This window comes from Chinchilla lanigera, unplaced genomic scaffold (genome assembly GCF_000276665.1).
Source record: "Chinchilla lanigera isolate Chin_1 unplaced genomic scaffold, ChiLan1.0 scaffold00037, whole genome shotgun sequence".
Classification (NCBI taxonomy): domain Eukaryota; kingdom Metazoa; phylum Chordata; class Mammalia; order Rodentia; family Chinchillidae; genus Chinchilla; species Chinchilla lanigera.
The window spans coordinates 13,007,021-13,025,069 of NW_004955438.1; the positions used below are offsets into that span (position 1 = coordinate 13,007,021).

Sequence of the window (18,049 nt, forward strand, 5' to 3'; positions counted from 1 at the left end):
ACCTCTGTTTTTCTTCAGGCCTCCACTGCCTAGGTTATCAGAGAAGTCCTCAATAAGCCTGAGCCTCATTTGTCTCATCAGTAAAATGAGTATGATGTAACGTGACATTTTCCCCATTCTACCCAGCTTCTTCGAAGATGAAATGAGAACCTGCTTTGTAAAAAGAAAAACTATACCAAAATGCTAGTCACTATCAGCATGAAACAAGGTCTCCTACTTCCAGCGGAGGCCAGAGCGAAGAAAATGCATGTGTCTGTGTTTCATTTTAAACACTATTTGTTGGTAGGTGATTGATGACCAAGAAGAAAAACATTTCTTCCAATCATGGGGAAGTCAACTAGTGACTAAAAATTGATTTGGTTAAGTGGCAGTGATAAGAACGGAAAAGAAGTGGTTAACAGTTTAAGAAACTGTCACCTCAAAACAAGGCTGCCTGCTATCATGGAGAGAACTGCCTGCTATCATGGAGAGAACGCTGATGTCAGCGGACATGGATTTGAATCACAACTCTACTGCTTACTTGGGAAAACAGGCAAGTTATTTAGCTTCCGTTAGCTTCAATTTTATTTGCTATAAAATGGAAATAACAGTGGTTCTCTTGCAAAGCTAAAGCAAGGATTGAAGGCAACACATGGCCTAGTACGGTACTGGCACAGAGAAGTTTCAATAAACACGGTTATTACCACCCTGGCTGGAACGCCGTGCTCCTCAGGGCAGGGAGCCTGCTGGGCCCTTCTGGGGAGAACAGGTCAGATTCACGTGGTCTCAAATGGCCTTGTCAATGTGCACAAGAACCGGGGAAGCATTATACTTTACCAGAGAAGAGACAAAACATGAGACAGATTTCTATCCTAAATGCAAGCAAAACTGCAGAGCCAGGGAGCGAGAATCCAGGCTTCTGAAATGACAAACGCCTCGACAAATGTACTCTGGAGAGAATGCCACCCACTATTTTGCTCACAGTAAGAGCTGCATTCTACAACTGCAGGTGGAACCCTATTGGCAAGTTTTCTAAGCCTCAGTTCAGCGACTAGCTCATACTGTGATTTCCTTTAAGCAAAAATAAAGAGGGAAAGAGCTGCTAGAACACGAAGCTTGGGTCTATTCTCAATTTGGCCACTCACTCCCTGGGGCTGCCCACGTCTTCCTTGGCCTCCTCTTGCTGCCTCAGGGGCTTTGCTGAGCCTCATGATGGGCTCAGAAGCGGGTAGGGAAGACTGGGAACCCTGGCAGGTGGAGCACGGGGGGCCCCCGCACACCTGAGCACAGCAAAAACAAGGGATGGAGTTGGAACATCAGAGAACCTACTCTGGCTAGAAAGGAACTGCTTCCTGCCAAAATCTTTCTGCTCCGTGTCCAGTTTATCTTATTTGCAGGAAGGAATGCTTCTTGTGCACTTGTTCATGTGATTTCTCCCCTTTCCAATGCCCTGTATGATGTGAAGGTAGATTAAGCTATCAGCTCCATGTCAACTCATCTGGAGGCTGGGAAGTGTCAGGACGCGGTCCTCTCTCTTCATGCAGCTCTCTGAGGCCAGGGACACTTCTGATCCAAGCAGACTGGGAGCACAGCTCAGTCTGCACTACGGTGAGGGCTGCCAAGAAACTTTTATTTATATCCCAGAGAAAATGAAGTTTAAAAATCCAAACAAACAGGAAGCTCCTGGGGAGGAGCTGGAGAGGCATCTGTGAGGGAGGAGGGAGTCCACCACCCTGGCTCCGGCTCACACCCAGCCCAGGGTCCTCCCTGCTCTGGCCCCAAAAGATACTTCAGGAAATGGAGGAAGCATGGATGCAGCCCAGGCATTTGGTTAAGTATTTTTAAAAAGCTTTCCAATTCTGCTATTTTCTTCTCCTCACACTCAATATTCTTGGTTGCTAAGTGGGAGGAAATGTGGGGAGGTGGGAGAGGTGTGGAGAACTGAGGAAAAATTGGCAACAGGAAAGCTGATGGGTTTATTTTCTCCTTCCGAAAGGGGGTACAGGCAAAGGATGCGCTCCAGCACCCAGGCAACCAGCTGGGGCAGTGTCTGCTGTCGGCGGGGTTAGGAGGCAGACTGACACCGTGGTGTGGGCCTTTTGGGGAGATAAGCACAGCAATGTCCAGTTTTGCTTATAGTCTTAGACAAACTGAATTTCTTTTAAGTTACAATGATCTGTATTTTAGATCAAACCCACAAAAGGGAAGAGGCCAGACTCATGATTACCCTCCACCAAGAGGATGGGAGAGTGAGCGTCCAGCAGTGGTGACATATTACAGACAGTGGTTGTAAAGGGGACCCTCGGGTGAGTCTGCCTAGTGACTGTGTAGCCACCCGCCGGGGGTGGGCTGGACCCTGGATGGCTTCCCACATGAGCTCCTTCCCTTAGTGGCTTTGCCCCAGGAAAAAGTGCCCCAGACTTGACAGTGGGCCAATGGGTAGCTGGGTGTCCGTCTACAGCCTGCTGGGGTTGACTGGCGGCCTTCCCCAGAGCCGCTGAGTCTAAAAGGAGGCATCTCTCGCTCCTTCTTGACAAGGCTACTTAATGGTTCTGAAGGGACAGAAGTTAACCCGCAGAAAACTGACACTAGAACAAATGAATTTTCTCTGGTAGCGATACAAGTGATTTCCATATATGAAAAAGACAGCCCCAAACAGTATCAATACATTACACTGCCTTCTAGGGTACTGTTTTTGCATCTATTTGCAAACCCATTTTAGCATTTCTGCCTCTGTGTATGTTTTTTCAAATTCTTCTTTAAATGGACCTTAACATGTCACTGGTTCCCTCGTTAGTTAATGAGATATATAAAATCTTTGACACGTGTTTATTTTATATTTGTATGAGTCACCATTTTAACTTTTTGCCAGTTATATTTTATCATGGTAATAGTGATTTCTCCTCTCCTTAGTAGGATGTGGTTTGTTGTCTATGTAGACTTTTAAAATGATACCGCAAGAATCCCATCTGGAATACATCATTCCCTAGTCTACACACAAATTACCTGAAAGACAGTCAGATTTGTCACAGGAGTTAAATAACTGGATGGCAGAGAAAAGCTGGAGAGAGATTGGTTGTGAATTGAGCTTATGGGTCACCATGGCAGCAAAAGCAAAAGAAATTTAGGACTTGGGGCTTCATCAGCTATTGGGAGAAAATAGTATGAAGCTCCTTCGCTAATATCTGCCACTTGAGGGGATGTGCGGGTACACAAGGGCGACAGTCATACCTGCTAAATACCAGTCCGAGATGGCACTGATAGGTGGGAACCCAGGCAAACTTGGCTTCTTACCTGGGATTGGTTAGGTTGTAGCAGGATTTCCATATTTGTAACATGTGCTTACAGGTGAGCAGTGCCTCATCAGGGCCCCGGCAGAGTGACTCCAACTTCACTTTGGAAAACAGTAGTCTACAACGAGAGACAAGGGAGAAAAACACACAGCTCAAGCCAGAGGGCCGTCACTCAAACCAGACGGAGAGGTGGGCTTCACCCCGGGGGGGCAGTGACCGGACTCGGAATGGGGAGGTCCACATCCACGATCTAGGGAAAGCAGTGGCTGCAGAGTCCAGGATTCCAGGACCCTCAGATCAATACCTGGCTTTGCATAGGTCTCACTAGTGCCAGTCCAGGGTGACTAACTGTGGTCAAGTTAAAAGCATTAGAGTAGCCACTTATATTCAGCACACAGGGATTTTATTACTGCTGCTTTTTAGAACAAAACCAATTTATGCATGAAACTTCAAAGATTCATTAACCATGCAATCTTGGTGTACTTACAAAATTGCACAGAAGATATGACTCGATTGATATAAATACCTACAGATAACTTTCTATAATGCTGTTTATCTTAGAAGCAACCAGAAGCCTGACCTAAAGGCACATAAAGTCAGGGGACCTCTGGAGTGGGCCTCCCATCTAGATCCACCCTGTCCTGCTCTGTAGAGGGTAGATTTCAGGGCTCCATCATCACAAAGGTTTTTGTTACCACCAATGGCTTCAGCCTCCATCCACACCTTCTCAGCACTAGGCCAGAACCTTCTTATCCCACTCCAAATTCTCCTTCTGTTTCTCTGGAGACATCAGCCTGGGTGATGCCAGCTCTCTTGGTTCCTGGACTTGCCACCAATATCTAGAGAAGTCTTAGCATGAACCTAGATTCCCTCCTAGAGATCTTCCTGCTCCCTGAACCCGCCCAGTTCTCAGAAATCTTATAAAGATCTCTAATAATCATTTTCAAGCAGTGGGAGGGTAAGGCAGGAGGATCACAAGTTCAAGCCTAGTCTGTGCAGCTTAGCAACTTGGAGAGACACTGTCTCAAGATAAAAATAAACAATACAGGGCTGGACATGTAGTTCAGTGGAAAGACCTTGGGATTAATCTCAAGTACCATTAAAAACAAAACAAAAACAACAAAAATCATTTTTTCAGCCCCAGTCTGGGAAATTGCAACGATTCCTTACCACCTAAACAATAAGTCAGGATTCCTTCTCTAGTCCTTTAGGCACTCTCGGCCCTGGCCATCCTCACCTCAGCATCCCATCCTGGGCCACGCATCCTTCCTCGTATCAGAGTACCTCCCTGGCTAAATGCCACGTTTCTCCCTCAGCTTTCTCACTGCATATGCCATGTCCTCACTTGCAATTGCTTCTTAATTCTTCCCCAGTGCAACTAAAACCCACTTCCTCAAGTAAGCTCTTTATGTTCTCTACCCGGTGGGTACCACACCAGCTGGTGTTTGTTGTTAACGATAATTTAAAAGGGAGAAAGACATAGAACAGCTGCAGGTCACCCCAACCTCCTATGTGGCACAGACCCCGTCACTGTCATCTCTGAAGTCACCCTTTTCAGGAAGTGGTGTTTATCACTTTTCCATAGAGAAAGACACCGAGGTTTTCTAACAGTGCCCCCTGGACGTTATTTTCTGCATGTAAAACAGCCCAACCCTCTCTCTCTCCCTGACCTTTCTTCCACAGTGCCTAGGATTGTGCTTTGAATTCAACAGGCCTCTGGTCAGCATCTGCTCACTGACTGCCTTCTTTATAAACCATAGAGATGAAGAAATGCATTTCTAGTGATTTAAGTTAGACATGCAGTAGAGTTCTTCAAGAGTGCATGATGCACTGTCCTCACCCCGAGGTGCTGGAGAGGAGCCAAGCCTTTCTCTGTGAGAGATGGGAGGGTGTGGCCCTACCCCATCATTAGGCAATCTCCGGGACAGGCTAGCACCACATGCTCCTTCCCAATGGGACAAAGAAAGCCTAAGCGGGGGCGGGTAGCATCCAGAGGGCTCAGAGTTGCAGCCTCGCTGAGCTTAGGTTTTCAGAACCTGGACTGATGGGATGACAGGTCATATGATCAGAAGGATTTGGTGCCAGATCTGCAAGCACATGTGCATAAAGAGCAAGGCCACATGTGAGAACAGGGCTCAGCTTCTGCCCCATAACAGCTCAAGAAGTGGAAATTCCCTTGAAGCTTTACCAGGGCTACCTATAGGGGTGGCCCACACTCAGGGTGTCTCACGGGGCTGCTTATAAAAGGAGCAGCTGGCTCCTACCAAGGTCTGCACGAGCCCAGAATGTGGCAGAAGCACGTTGCTGCCAGACTTTCCCACCAAACTCACATCAACTGAGAGATGTGGTGCAAAGGAAGCTAACAAAAGGCCGCTCGTCAGCCTCTGGTGGAGAGCTAGTGGGGCTTCACAGACCCCTATGGGTGTAGGTGGCCACCAAGCAACTGCGGCCAGCAGAGAACCCGTCCTAGGACCACGAAGCCCAGCAGGCTGCGTGGCCCTGTGGCAGGGAGCCTGGGGGTGGGGGTGCTGAGCTCCTCCAGCTCAGCCAGGCTCAGCGGAGGTCTTCGGGGAGGTGGGAAGGTTTCCCTGTCCTGCAGGCAGTGCGATGGCTCTCACAGCAATTAGCCTCGATTGCTTTCACTGTACCTAAAGTACAAACTGCCAGAGCACATCTCTGAGCCTCAGCTTGGGGGAACAGTTCTTTGCAAGGCTTCTTGGCTGGAAAAAGAACTTCTAATTAACATGAAATAACAGCTTTCAAACATTTGACTCAGGATATGGAGTTGAAAGGTGTGGGCTGGATCTCAGAGAAGCAGACAGGAAGAACAATAGTAGAACTGCTGAGCACAAATGATGAAAAAGGCACTTGGAGGAGAGGCAAGAGGAGCAGCCTGGCAGAGGAAGGCAGCTGGAGAGCACAGCACGGGCTGGGAGGAGCACCAAGGCTGCCCGCTACCGTGACACTCGTGCCAATCTCACTCAGACGCACCTGGGATACAAGAGGCACAGCAGCAAGGCGCAGCCGCCTCCTCCCTGTCCCCAGACCTCAGCTGGTTTGTGAGGCAGGAAACTACGGAAAACAGAAGCAGGGGCACTTGTCATTGTGCCTGCCCAAGCTGCCGGTGCATTTCAAGGCTGCTCAAACACATCTGGTGGGTGTGAGTTATGTTAGCATAGAGACTACGGCACACACACGATGATTAGCATGAGTTTGCGGTGGTTGATGTCCGAAGATACTATAGATTCAATCTACTGAGGAGACTCTGAGGCAAAAACAAATGATGAAGAAGCTCGGCACAAACCCTCATCTGATACACTTCAGTGTGGCCAACTGTTAACCTCTTGCAGACCGCAGGGGGGACGCCAGCCACGTCACCAGGTGCAGTGTGACAGATCTGGAGTCAGTGCTGGCAAATGTCCTCTTCTCGTCCCCTACACTGCCTCCAAGTTCCTTTACCTAGTTCCTAAAACAGAAATATTTAGCTCACAGGGTCACTGAAAACACATACAATTAATGAAGAACTCTGCCACAATACCAGGCTCCATTACTGGTAATTTAAATCTAGCATTTTCCCAAATTAAAACACTGAGATTTCACCTTATTCCAAAATGAATGGCTATCATCAAGAACTCAAAAAACAAATGTTGGTGAGGTTGTAGGGAAAGGGAGAACACTTCTACATTGTTGGTGAGATTGTCAACTAGGACAACTACTATGGAAAATCAGTATGGAGATTCCTCAAGAACTAAAACTAGAAATTCCATTTGACTCAGCTATTTCCTTTCTAGATATCTTCCTGAAAGAGTTACAGACATCATATCACAGTGATACGTGCATACCAATGTTTATAGCAGCACAATTCAAAATAGCTAAATCTTGGAAGTGGCCTATGTACTATAACAGATGAACTGATAAAACAAATGTATTTATTCACAATGGAGTACTTTGCTGTCATGAAGAAGGATAAACTTGAGTCATCTGTTGAATCGTATGATTTCTCTATGTGAGAAACCCAAAGTACAAATAAAGAACAAAATAAAAGATAATAGGGATTAGGGAGATAGCTCTTTTATACAAGAGAGGAGGATTAGGAGGGAGGGAGGGGAAGGGATAAAAAAAGAATTAAGATGTGTTATATGTATGTATCACTTCTCATGAGGAATGTAATTATTACATACTACAAACATGTACTAGTAAAAAATAAAAATTGAAAAAAAAAAATACATCTAGCATTTTCCTAAAATGCCTTTTGTGGTCTGACTCCTGCCCACATGCTTGGCCACTGAGGGGTTTGTGACCCATGACATGTGTCCCATGAGACAGCCATGGCCACTTTCCCCATATGTTACTTGCCTCCATGGCTCCCGGGTCTCACCATGTGCGATTCTCTCAGTTTGGAACCCCCGTCCCACCCACTCACTTCTACCTTATGAGCACCTACTAATCCTTTAAGACACAGCCGAACAGTGCATTCTCACGGGGGGTGGGGTGGGGGGTAGAGGCAGCCTTAAAGAGGAGTGAAGCTGCCCAAACACATACTCAATTACAAGAACCATAAGTGCTTACAACTGGGGAATAATAAGCTACAAGCCAGGCAACTTGTACTTTCAAGACAAGTCACATAATAACAATAATAACAGCAGCTGCGAACCCCTTCAAATATCTATCTAATCACTGATTCCAAGGACAACCCTACAAATCAGGTGGAGAATTGAGTAATCTGCCCCAGTTCACACCACTAGTGATTGGTAGGACAGATACTTAAATCCAAATCCATCTGACTCTGAAGGAATGAACAAGAAACAGCGGAGGATGGTTTCACATCTGTCCATACCCCTGACACTAATGAAGATATACAGCACTTTCTAATCCACTGCCAAGTGTGAAATCCCAGAAACATTTAAAGCTCTGGGTTAGATGCTGCTTGAATAGAAATGGTACGAAGTACAACCCCTGGTGCTCCAAGAACTGACAGTCCAGGCAGTGCCACCCTGCAGCCCTGAAACTGGACGAGCTGGGCTGCTAAGGTATTGCTCCTAAAATATCTCAGACGAGCGTCTTTAGAGAATGATCCCATTGTGCGTGTGCATTTGTGACTTGCCTTTCACTCCAAAGTTCGGCACATGTAAAATTATAGTTATTTGAAAGACCTACTTAGTATAAATTTTACTTTATTAACTAATAAGAAATATTTTACTATACTTTTGAAATTTCTTAAAGAATCCCAAGATAATTCTTGAAATAACGAGTATGTCTGACTTAGTGTTAGAGTTTAGGAAAGACTTCCAACCACCTCCTGTGAGATCCCAGGCGTGTGGGAAGGATTCAAAGTGGCATTTGTCAGGGCCAGGCTGACCATCTAGTGGTCGTCCCCACGAAGACTCCCTGACCTCCTGGAAACTGCCAGCCCACTGGACATTCACATCTGCACCTGATTCTCCTTTGGCCACTCCTGGCCACCTCTGTGAGTCCCACAGTCCACACTCGGGCTGCGGTTGAGAGGAGGCTAAAAGATGACATGATGTTTCTGAATTCTGAAATTTAATATGCACTGCAAAACTTACTGAAAAGCCCCCAGCGACAAGAAACTAGAAAAATTTAAAGTACTTCTAAAGTACTAGTTCCCTCTAACCTTATTTGACATTATAAAAATGCATTTGTTAAATGTACTGGGAAGGAAACATGCATATTAACAGACAAAAGCCTCAGTAATCAGCTGATCTGTAAATGCTACATTCGTGGCAGCTGATTTAGCAATAAAATCACAGGAACCTTGAACATTTGGTATTTTGCTGATTTGTGTTTATGAGCTCGTGGGCTCAGCACGCCAGGGTCCTGCTCCTTCTCCATGAATGTGAGCGGGGATACACACTAGCTGTGCCGAAAAGCCCGGGGAATGTGCCCAAGTGGGGCACTGGCCGTGGGCCCCTGAATACTTTCCCACTTCCTGCAGCTGGCAGCCTGCTTGGAGAGCTGGCTGCCAACCACCTGAAGGAAAGTGAGTAACTGTCACCAGGTAAAACAAAGAAGAGGTGGGTGGGGGGCAAGCGTGCTGAAAGGGAATTTTAAACGGAGAAGAGGTTTGGCAGCTGAGGGATCAGAATGGCAGGAGAAATCAAAAGCGATGTGCCAGAAGCGTGTGGTGATGAGAGAAGGGAGACAGAGACTGGAAGCCAGATGAGTCAGCTGGGAACAGACAGTCTGAAAAACATGGTGAAGCAGAACGCAGGCGGCTCAGCGCTGCTCCCTGAGAGGTGTGTCAGAAAACCCATCTGCCAGCCCCTCGGGAGAGGACGAGGCGTTTCTTTCCAGTTCCAGGATGGCTTGAAGGAAAGACACCTTCACTAGCTATCATCCCCACTTCTGTTGGCCTCTGCTGACTGAGGCCATGGCTCTCCTGGCTGGGTTTCCCAAGCAGCCCCATCCTGGATGTTGCTCTGTCTTTGCAAAAAGCAGCTTGTGGCCCTGGGCTGAGTGACTGCCACTGAAAACCAATACGGTGACCTGCCTGCTGTAGCTTAACGGGGGCTGATCCTGGCAGGTGAGCCCAGGACGCGTGGCTCACAGCTGTGCGGTGCTGGAGCTGAGACACGGCTGGTCACCCTGAGGTCCCTTTGACGACAGCTGGAAGAGATGAGGTGTAGAACCAGATGGGGTGACTCTTCCCAGCAGATATCAAATACTGCCCAGGGCCTCCCTGATTGTAATAATAAATGTCACTTGAGTGAGTGATCTCATTATTCAACTGCTACACAGGAAATATACAATTTCTTAGATCATCTGGCTTACCAGTTGCTATATTGACATGCTATTTGTGGACTCATTAGAAAAAAATATAGATTTTTCCAATTAATCCAAAGGCAGAAAAGGCCCTGAGAGGTCCTAGAATACTTTGCTACTTAGCATATGGTCCAGGACAGACAGCCCCAGTATCTCCTGGGAGTGTGTTAGAAATAGAATCTCCATGTTCTCCATTCACCCTAGACCCACTGAATTGGAATCTGCACATTGCTAGATTCCCACTTAATTCCTATGCAGTTAAGTTCAAGAAGCACTGCTCTGGTTCGTAACTCTAGATCCTGACTTTCAATGGTCTTATTTTATAGAAAGAAAAATGACCTCCAAGAAAAAGAGTTCTCATAGCCTCTTCACTTAAGAGACTTAGCCTGTGTTTATTTGTTTGGGGGGAATGTTCGGGATATGCTTTGCTCCTCAGCTCAGTGGGAATTCTAAAGGACCACTGACATTAAGTGCAGATTGAGGCGCAGTCCAGGCTGTGTTTTGGAACAGGATGCTGTCCTTCCTTCCTCTCCTGGATGGATCCCTCATGGGGGCTGTGCTATGGCCCTGCCCAGGATGTCCACACACCTCCAGCGAGGGTCTGCCAGGTGGACATGGGGTACCAACCCAAGGAACATCATTCGTTGTCACCCACACCACAGGCCCTCCTTGAGTGTGCGGTCATCAACTTCTACATAGGAGCTGAAGGCTCAAAAAATATTTGTCTTCCAGAACAGGTAGGCCAGTGCTTCGAGATGTCTGGGAAAGCTTGGAGTTACATCTGCCTGCCTGGTCATCAAACTCAAACATGTCTGATATACATGCTGGCCTAACAGAACTCTGCTAGGGCACGAGAGCTTATGGGCGCCAGCCAGAAAACCTTGGTCTCTAAGCTTTCCAGAAGTCAGAGCTGAGTACCTGGCTCACATCATCAGCCCAGCCGTGTGCTGACTGCTAGTCTGCGAGCTTGGTTCTTCTCCTTGGCACATCCTCTCAAGCAGGAAGGTGAGTGGCTGAGCCCAGCAAATGACCGAGCCAGGTGGCTTACTGGGGAACTGCTGTCTGGGAGCTGTTTAGCCATGAAGGAAGTTCTAGAAACTGGACTACCTTTAACACCCGTGGCTGCTCTACAAGGAGCAATGGCGAAATGTACCAGCGCATCTAAAGAGTTCTTCTGGCCTTTGTCCCAGTTTGGTCTCACTCATCCGTGAGCCAGGGGGCTGTACTGCCGACCCCAGACTCAGATCTGATGCCCTGGAAAATTGAGACCACATTTATTCAGCTAAAGCAAGTTCGTTGGGAGCCAAAGTACTAGGTATTAGGAGACGCCTCACTCTTCAGGGCTTAGCAGCCCCTTATCCTGGGGTGGAAGGCTGTGTGTGAGGGACAGAGCTGGGGACCGGCTGTGGCCTGTGGGTTTGGCTGTGCCCCTTGGTATCCTAATCCTGCCCCCTCGTTGTGACAGGCAGGAACTCCTGCTAGATCCCGTATCAGTTACATTGTGCTTCTCATTTCAGTCAAAGTGTCAACAATCTGCAATACTCCCCCATCCCTTAGCAGTATTTTTAGAACAAACAACTGACATATTTAGCTGGAATAAATCACCTCAAGATACCCCAGTTTAACTTTTTGTTCCCACTTTAGCTATTGATCTCAGCTCTGACTGGCATCCTGAAGTCAACACCTAAGCTGGAAATGACTCAGTTGGGTTGCCTGAAAACCCTGCGAGCATCACACTGCCCATGTTTCAAGGGCCTCCTCCAACCCTTTCATGTGACACTGTAATGAAGGGAGCCACTGCCTGTTACGCCGTCCTCAAAGCAAGAATCTGCACAGACAGACAGAATTCCTATTTCATGACAGGAGCAGGGGTTGGGGGAATGGGTAAAAAGGAGGCAGAGAAGCTGCCCTTGGGTTTGGTAAATGAGTTGGTGAGCAGGTGCCTATGGTACAGAAATTCCGTAGGTGCAGAGTAAAAACCAAAATGGACAACAGAGGAAACAGGCAGACACATGCTGGGCCATGATTAAGGCTGCCCGGTTACCTGCAGAGTTGCGAGTTTCAGCTGCTCACTGCAGAAACACACATTCATGGGCTGTAATGGGGGGGCCAGAGGATTCTAGGAAACACCCAGCATAAATGCTGTAGATGACCCTCCATGCTTTGAATTACTGCATGAGATACCTACAATCTGGAGATCTTGGAAAGAAGTGCTTTAAAAATAAATAAATTTTCTGGGTGCCCCAACTGGAGAGGGGCACCTGTAGTGTAGTCCTTGCCATGGTTTCCTCCCTACTGCAGCCTGGCCTCTCTCAGCTGCTGGGCCTTCCATGCTTAGGGAAGCTGGTCAGATCTGAGCGTTCTGGCTGACAGGGCGACTGGCACATCCTGAAGGTTTTGTCCCTAGCCTTCTCAGAAAATCCTAGAAAGGATGAGCTTTTCTGGAAAGAAAGCAAGATGTGCCACGAGGGCCTTATGTTTAGTGGACCAATGGCCATATGCACGCCTAGAGCTGGTCAGGTAAAAATGGGGAGAAGGGTTCGGGCCAGCATCGCTCTGCATCTCACCTGCTTCTGATCCTGCCAAAAAGAGGACCTTTTCATAAGTAAATTTGGCTTCAAATACATTTCGCCTCCACTTCTCCTTTTCCAATTCTTCTATCCTTCCCTTGGAAACCCGATTTTCAATTTCTAAGCCAGTTTTTGTGGCATTTTGAGATTCAGTCTCTCTTGGCAAGCACCCACATTTACTGAGGGCTTTGCCATAGAACCCAAGCTTCACAGAGAAATGACACAAATGGCTGTGGTGTCCCAGGAGGCTGCTTGGGTCAGAAGGTCCATCCTGGAAGAATGCTGGCGTCATGTTCCAGAGCCAGAGATTCTCAATAAACTAATTTCAACCTTCCAAGAATACTGGAAGCCCTCCTATAACCAAGCACATCCATGATGACAGGTAAGAAACTTGTTGTTTAAAAAATATAGTGAAATATACATGAGATTTGTCATTTTAGCCCTTTTAAAATGTACAGCTCAGTAGTATTAAGAACACTCACACATCCATGGTGATGCAAGGGTCACCATCATCCATCACTACAGCTTTTTTCAACTTGTAAAACTGAAACTCTGTATCCATTAAACACTAATATCCTAGCCACCTCCTTCCAGTCCTGCAGCTACCATTCCCCTCACTGTCTTTATGAGTATGACTACTCCAAGTATGTCCAAGTTCATACAAGTGGAATCACACAGGGTTTGTCTGTTTGTGAGGGCTTATTTTACTTGGCACAGTGAATTCAAGCATCAGCCATATTACTGCATGTCAGAATCTCCTCCTTTCCAAGGTGCAGTGATATTCCAGTGTATGCGTATTCCACATTTTTTCATCCATTCCTTTGTCAATGAATACTTGGTTTGCTTTTAGTTTTTGGACACTGTGAATAATACTCCTATGAATCAACATGGCTGTATAGTATCTGCTCAAATCCTTGTTTTCAATTCTTTTGGGTACACACCTAGATGTGGGACTGCTGGATCACGTGGTAGCTCTATTTTTAATTTCTTTTTTTTTTTTCTGGTACCAGGAATTGAACTCACAACCTTGCGCTTGCCAGGCAGGCACTGTGCCGCTGAGCTAAATCCTCAGCCCCTAAAAATAGTGTAACTATTTTTAATTTCTGAGGAGTCACCACACTATTTTCCCATTTTGTAGGCCCACCGGCAGTGCCAGACATTCTAGTTTCTCTATATCACCAACACTTGTGACTCTGTTTTTTAATAACAGCTAGCCTAATGGGCATCTCACTGTGGCTTTGATTTGCATTTCCCTAATGATTGGTGATGTGGAGAATCTTTTACTGTGCTTGTTGGATGTCTGTATATCTTCTTTCAAGAAACATGTGTTCACCTCCTTTGCCCACTTTAAAATGAGGTTGTTTCTTCTGTTGTTCTGGAAAGATGACCTTAAGCTACTGCACCACTAAATCCCACTCTGCTCTAAACTGTGCTGTCTTCCAAGCTGCCGTCCCTTCTCCTTTGCCCACAGACTCTCCCCAGCTTGTATCCAAGGGCTGGCACCCCTGGGTCGGTTATTGTGTGCTTGTCTCTCCCAGATATCCTTTGCCTATTACTACATCATCTCTCTATATTTATGGGATGAATATAAAAAATCCAAAGTGTAAATAATTTAAAGAGCAAAATGTGAGATAAATAATAGGAAATAGGAGGATTGATCTTTTGCTAATGAGAAAGAGACCAATAAACGGAAGAGAAGGGAGGGAAGGAAAAGGACAGAGTAATAAAAAGAACTTAGATGAGTTTTGCACATGTACCAACTTACCATGATGAATGTAATCATTACATACTGCAAATGTGTATTAATAAAAATAAAACATAAAGAGATGAACAGCCTCGTTCTTTGTGGGCCAGCTTTTTATCAAATGCAAATTTAACAGGCATGTTCATTACATTATCATTCAACTCAGGCATAAAAATAGCCCACAACACCTGGCCTCTCGGTGATCACCGATTCAAAACATTGCTCACGATGATGTTTCACTTCCACAGAGTCTCTGAGAGTCTGTGTGAGCAAGGCAGTGAGAAAGAGACAGTCCCACTTTTACAAAATCAGATCTCTATTCCACTGAAGCAAGGGATGGCCCTAACCATGTTATCTAATTTACTGATGAGATTAATATAAAAATTCTGCTCACATGGATTATATATCGGAAGACAGCAGAAACTCCTCGTCTTATTCACAGCACCATCCCCATGGCTACAGTGGCACTAACATGTGGTGGGACTAATGTTCACAGGCAGCTGCTGACTAAGGGCACAGATGTCAAGGCCAGATTGCCTGCACTGGAGTCATGGCTCTGCCGCTTCCCAGATGCCTGATCTTGGACAAATTACTCAACCTCTCTGTGACTCCATTTCCTTATCTGTAAGGCAGAGACAGTAAGACAAGCTATCTCAGATGGTTCTCATGAGGATTAAATTAGTTTTCAAAAGTGCCTGTCACAAAGCAGTATGCTGGGGCTGGGGATTTAGCTCAGCGGCAAAGCGCCTGCCTGGCAAGCACAAGGTCGTGAGTTCGGTTCCCGGTACCGGAGATAAACCATAAAAAAAAAAAAAAACAAAAAAAAACAAAGCAGTATGCTTACTGGTGGTTAACCAATACCTACGCTCACTTCCTTACACAGGGACAGTCACGCCTTGGCACTTGTGGTTTTAGAACTTGTCAAGCCTGGTACTCACTGCATTTCAATAAGAAAAATGTTTCAGCAGTCGGCACTTGCTTGGGGCTCACGCTTGCTAGAACTTGTGAGTCACTCCACGGGCAAAATGCTTCTTCTCCCCACCCCCACTGGCTGGCCATTCAGTGCTGCTCTCTGGCGATGAGAAAGACCCACGCGGCAGCCTCGGACGCTCTCAGACAGTGTGGAACCCCACACACTCATCCTTACTGTTGGGCAGTTTGTACACTGACCACACTTTTGTACATTGATACTAATCGCATGCTATGAAAGGGTTAAGAGCAATACCTTAAAAGTCCTGTTTACATTAACCCAGGAAAACCTGAAAGCTTGGGGGCACTTTCACAAATTACTTCTAATTACACTATTTCTTATGGGAAAAATTCTTGAGGTACTCATCGGCTTTGGAACTTATTTTGGGTTTCAGGATGTGTGAACCATGAGTACTGAGGTATCACTAGTTAGCTTCCACTGGTGTAAAAAGACGCGTGGTTGTCTGACAAGCCCTGCTTTCACATGTAGAGAGCTAAGTCCTGCATACAGAGGAACAGTATTTTATTTTATTAAAATTTTTTTTATTCTTTTGGTTTTTTTGAGACAGCATCTTGACATAGAGTTGGCCTTTAACTCACTGTGTAGCCCAGGCTGGTCTTGAACTCCCAATGATTCTCCTGCCTCAGCCTCTCAAGTGCTGGGATTACAGGCATGAGCTACCATGCTTGGCACAGAACACTATTTTAAAAGAGTTGTGTTCCTCCAATCAGATGACTTAAGATTTGTTTTACTATCGTGCCAGGTGTCAAAAGATAGGAACTGAAAACACATTTTCTAGAGTTGTCTGTGTCCCCTAATGACCCTAATTTGTATATGTCACCTTGGGAGTTTTCAAAAATTACTTTCTTGTGTTTTTGGTATCATCTGATGCGTTTTAAGGTGCTATTGAGCTGAGGACCTCCTAGAGCACTAGAACTGGGGTGAGTATGTATCCTACTTAAGTAGGAAAAAAATAAAAATTCAAATAAATTAAAAATCTATGAGGGAGTTGCATAATCACTTTGCTCAGGGCAAGAAACTTAAATCCCAGCAGTGGCTTCCCCTGGCAGGCATTGTAAGGCTTGCTGAACCCGAATATTAACACGTCAGTAACACTAACATCCTCTAATACCACCAGAAGTCTGATGCCCGCTGATGTACCTTGCAAAGATAAAAACACCCAGCTGCCTGTTCCCACCCTGGTATTCTATCTAAAAATGAATTTCAATGCCAGAAACAAAGTCTGAGGGCTTGATCAAAGACCTGGCCTGACAGGCTGCTTCACTGTTCTTAGGAGAGACATTTATTCCAAATATCACCAGGCATCTACTTCTATCCTTGTAGGCCGATAAATAAAATTACTAAGTAAAATGTATTCTTTAAGGGAAATGTCCGCAGAGCTGCATTTCAGAAGAGAGATCTGGGTTCCTATACCACATACTTTACAGTACAAAGTGACTCTACCAGAATTCACAAATACTGACCATAGAAAAATGAGTATCTTTTAGCTTTATTTTAGGAAAAACTTAAAGTGTGGAGAAACAATATATAATCAGCTAATATTAACTTTTGATTCTTTTGTCTTGATATTTAATAGTTAATGTTAAATGATTTTAATAGCTAATTGATATTAACATTAAATGATATTTAATAGCTCAATAATTTTTCAACAGAAAATGGCAGTACAAAAGAAACAAGAACAACAAAAAGACAAAGCACATGTAGAAATGGAAGATCTAAATTCAACCATATTCTTAATTATATTATTTTCTTTTTTTTTTGTTTGTTTTTTTCCAGTACGGGGAATCAAACTTATGACCTCGTGCTTGCCAGGCCAGCGCTGTGACGCTAAGCTAAATCCCCAACCCCTCTTAATTATGTTAAATGTGAATGGACTAAATGCTTGAAATAGAAGGCAGAAAGGATCAGACTAGATGAAAAAGGAAGACTCTGCTACATGCTAGCTATAAGAATAGAAATGATATTACAAGAACTAATGGATGAGCACTTTCTATAAATGATAAACTTTTTAGACCAATCCATAGCTCGCCAAATCCACCCTTAGATGTGTCACTGTTAAAATGTACAACATCAGTGCCAATGGCAATTAAAAGCAGTCAAGAGAGAAAAACAGATGATATAGAAATGAACTACCACTAAACAGTTGGCTTCTCAACAGTTACAGAAGGAACAAGATCACTAGGGCTCTGAGAGAATGTTTGGGCCTATCTAGTTTGAAAATTCTTTTGCAAGTACAGCCTAATATGTATTTAGACACGAACTGAGAAAAGTTGCCAGGAAGAGCTAAGATTTCTAGGGCAACCACTCAACAATCACCAAAACAATTTTTTTAACATTTGTAAAGGAAAATGTATAATGAAAACATAATCAATCTAAAAAATGTAGGAAAGGGGCTGGGGATTTAGCTTAGCGGCACAGCGCCTGCCTGGCAAGTGCAAGGTCGTGAGTTTGATTCCTGGTACCAGGAAAAAACCAAAAAAAAAAAAAATGTAGGAAAGGAAAGGGTAAGGCATGATATGAAAATGCGGGTCAGAAAGTTATATGCCTATATTGCTTGATCAATGCCTATATCTTGTAACATGAACAACTACTTTGAAGATAACAATATGTGATGTACTAACCATTGTTACTCTCCTATAACCTTGTTTTGAAATTTTATACCATTGTTTTTATTGTTTATTTTTCTTTT

At 45.1% G+C, this 18,049-nt stretch overlaps 1 protein-coding gene across 5 annotated transcripts in view; it reads right to left on the reverse strand.

Annotated features, from left to right (window-relative positions):
- The window catches only part of Ttc7b (tetratricopeptide repeat domain 7B), a 218,646-nt gene that overhangs the window by 60,427 nt on the left and 140,170 nt on the right, over window positions 1–18,049 (reverse strand). For all 5 annotated transcript variants that reach the window (XM_005390284.1, XM_013517240.1, XM_013517239.1 and 2 more), the window contains one exon: window positions 3,274–3,390. In XM_005390284.1, coding sequence (XP_005390341.1) covers window positions 3,274–3,390 — 117 coding nt within the window. The remainder of the gene's footprint in view (window positions 1–3,273; window positions 3,391–18,049) is intronic.